At 68.6% G+C, this 3,220-nt stretch overlaps 1 protein-coding gene across 1 annotated transcript; it reads right to left on the bottom strand.

Moving 5' to 3' along the window:
* Window positions 1–375: 375 nt before the first annotated feature.
* Window positions 376–2,296, bottom strand: Nhlh2 (nescient helix-loop-helix 2). Its single transcript, XM_090333658.1, has 2 exons — window positions 2,090–2,296; window positions 376–810 (listed from the first exon to the last, which is right to left on the bottom strand). The coding sequence occupies exon 2, from the start codon at window positions 800–802 to the stop codon at window positions 392–394; it is 411 nt and encodes a 136-aa protein (XP_090189784.1). The 5' UTR covers window positions 803–810; window positions 2,090–2,296; the 3' UTR covers window positions 376–391.
* Between the last annotated feature and the right edge of the window lie 924 nt (window positions 2,297–3,220).

Raw genomic sequence — 3,220 nt, forward strand, 5'->3', positions numbered from 1 at the left:
CGTCTGACAACCCCTCTCCCTCGGCCCGGCTACACCCTGGGCTGCGGACCGGTGCTCCCCCTCCTCGTCCTCCCTCCCCAGCGTTTGGTGATTTGTCAATCGGAAACAAAATCCACAGGGTGTGAAGTGAGCCGGGGCTGGGGCCCAGAACGGGGTCGGCGGTGGAGACGGAGAGCGGGGGGCCCTGTGCGTGCGTTAAAGCCACGGCCCTTAAGGGGCTCCCTAGCCACCCTGGGGTCCCCGCCGGGCTCCTCGGCCCGGGGAGGGCCGGGCCCCGGCCGCCCTCGCCCCGGCGCCCCGCGGACCGGGCCCGAGGGCGTGGAGCGTCCCTCCCCGCCCCGGCTCCCCTCCAGGTCCCGCCGGGCGGGTGGCCCGGCGCCCGCGGCCCGGCCTACACGTCCAGCACGTGGTTGAGATAGGAGATGTAGCAGATGGCCAGGCGCAGGATCTCGATCTTGGACAGCTTCTTGTCGGGGGGCAGCGTGGGCAGCAGCTTGCGCAGCTCGGCGAAGGCCAGGTTGAAGGCCTCCACGCGGATGCGCTCGCGCGTGGCGTGCGCCGAGCGGTACTTGGCCGTGGCGCGGCGGCGGCGCCGCTTCTCCTCGCGGCTCAGCGGCTGCGGGTGCGAGTACAGCGCGGCCCGGCCGCCGTCCCGGCCGCCGGCGCCCTCGGCCTCCTCCACGGCCTCCAGATCCGACACGCTGCCCAGCGCCTTGGCGTCCGCGCCGCCCAGGGACTCGGGGTCCGAGGGCGCCGAGCTGGGACGGTCGGAGTCGGCCGCTTGGTCCGGACTCAGCATCATTTTGGAGGCTGGGAGAGAAGGGGTGAAAGCAACGAGTGAATCGGGGTGTGCGCGGAGGAGACCCGGGTCTCCGCTCCCCGGGCCCACCCGCCGAGGCGCATCCCTGGCCCTCTAGGCCCGGGCGTCGCGCAGGGACGCAGCGGGGCCCGGAGTCGCCCGGCCCGCGCCGCCCTGGCTTGGGAGCCGGCCTGGCGCCCGCCCGGCCCGGCCGGTGCCTCGGCCCGGGGGACGCCGCGGCCTGCAGCGCCCGCCTTTTAGGGCGCGCTCGGGCCGGCCCCCAACCGCGTATTCCGTCCCCTCCCCGGCGGAGGACGAGCTACACCTCGGGTGCCACAGGGCGCGGCCCACCGAAGAGCCCGGGGCGGAGCAGCGTGGAGCTACGGCGCTCGCGGGGGGCTCCCCATCCCCGGACTGGCGGCGGGCGCGGGAAGCCGCCCTCGAGCCCCTCGAAAGTAACAGAGAAGCCGTGGGGCCGCCGCGCAGACGTCCCTTTCCTGCGGGGACCCGCCCTGCGCCCCGCGGGCGGCGCCTGGGCCATCTGCCGCGCCGACCTCCGCGCCTCGGCCCGGGCACGCCGCCGCGGGAATGGAATAAAAATGCCGGGGACCAGCTCGCGGCCGGCCGCAGACGGCCCAGCGACCCCGGGGCACCCGCGGGGCGAGCCCCGGGCCCGGGACCCGGCGGGGGCTGTTGTTCCGCCCACCGGGGGCCGGCGGCGCCCGGAGGCCCGGCGAGGCCCGGCGTGCTCCCGGCCTTCCTGTTCTCCGGCCCTCCTGGAGGAGCCGGCCCGGCCTGCGTGCGAGGACCCAGGCGGAGCCGCCGGCGGCCGGGGAAATCAGGGTCCCCGGCCAGGAAGGCGGGGCAGAGGCTGCGCGCCCCGGCTGCGAACCCTCGGCCTGGGCCTGCCGAGCCGAAGCGGGGCCGCCCGGGAGCGCGGCCTCGGCTCCCCGCACCGCGCTCGGCGCCTCCGGAGCCCCGGGGACCTCGCGGCCGCGATCCCCGCCGCGAAGGCGGATCCTCGCGGCGCCACGCCGGCGAGCGCCCGGGCGAGCGCGGCCAGCGGGGACCCCGGGCGGCCCACGCGCATCCAGGGCGAGGCACGAGGCGTGGCGGGACGGCCTGGGCGCAGCCGCCGTCGGGGAGGAAAGTTGCCGCCTTGCCCTCGCGGCAGGGTCGGTTCTCCCTCCGGAACGGAATATTCAGCGAACAAAACGAGCGCGCGCCGCGCCGGGGCGAAGGAGTTCCGAGCTGGAGACGGAAAACAAAAACGAGCGAAAGGAGTCTCACCTGGCAGCAGCCCTTGGGGTGATCTTTCCTCCGATCGCTCGGAGTTGGATGCCCGGGAAGAGGTCGAGGCGGAGATGCCGGGGAAGGATGCAGAGCGGCGGATCTTTCTCACATTTACGGCTGCAAACGCGGCCGGGGCCGCCGGACCACGGCTCGGGGAGCGGGCGATGGAGACAGGGTTCGCTTCGTGGAGAGGTCGGAAATGACTTCTCCTTTTTAATTGCTCTTAAACATTTCAGGGGGGGTGGGAATCGTTGTTGACCTTCTAAAAACAAAGCAAAACACAGGATGCGTGGAAGTGTCAGGTTCTCCCAGTCCTCCAGGCTCTGTAAATAACAAAAGAGATGGCAGAGATAAACGCGAACTCGGCGAGGCTGACCCCTACTTTCTAATAGCCAGCCATCGATAAGAAAGATGGTTAAGATAAAATCCAATCCCCCAGGACCCCCATCCTCCCTCCCTGGCCAGCACTGAGCTGGAACTGGCCAGCGCTGGGCAGAGAGGGGATCCTGCTCAGAACCGTCTTCTTCTGCGGCTTCTTCCTGAGATCAGGCTTTGTTCCGCTGATGTCTGCCCAGTCTCGGGGAACACAATACTACTTACGAGCTTTCCCCTCCCTTCTTGACTTGGATACTGGGTAAACAGGCACCTCTTTCTCAGTTCCAGAGTCTTCCCATCCCACCTCTCACTCCAGCCCCCACCCCCCACTCTTTACCTGGGAACAGAACAGCGAGGCTGAGTAGCTGGAGATGTCCTGAGAAGGGCTGGAGGCGAGTGGCCAGTCTCTGGTGACAGCAAGCGCGGGAGGACAGGGAGGACAGGGCGCACGGGGGCGTGGAGCTGCGAGCCTGTGGCTTGTGGACTCTTCTGGTGCCAATTGATTCAGCCTGGAGATGGTGGAAAAGATAAAAGCTGAAGAAGGGGGGATGGAAATTTTTCCCCCCTTAAATTGATATTTAATGGGAAATCCTATTGGACAGGAACCTGGACACGAGTCACTTAATTGGACTTGACATCTGTCACAGTGTGGGAGTTTTCACAGCCCAAATATTTTAGCAGACAGAGCAGATTCTGGGTGAATCTGTGCCATGAAATAGAACAGTTGAAAGCAGTCCACGACGGGAAAGCACA

Source organism: Megascapheus bottae, chromosome 6 (assembly GCF_031878675.1).
Source record: "Megascapheus bottae isolate mThoBot1 chromosome 6, mThoBot2.hap1, whole genome shotgun sequence".
Lineage (NCBI taxonomy): Eukaryota > Metazoa > Chordata > Mammalia > Rodentia > Geomyidae > Megascapheus > Megascapheus bottae.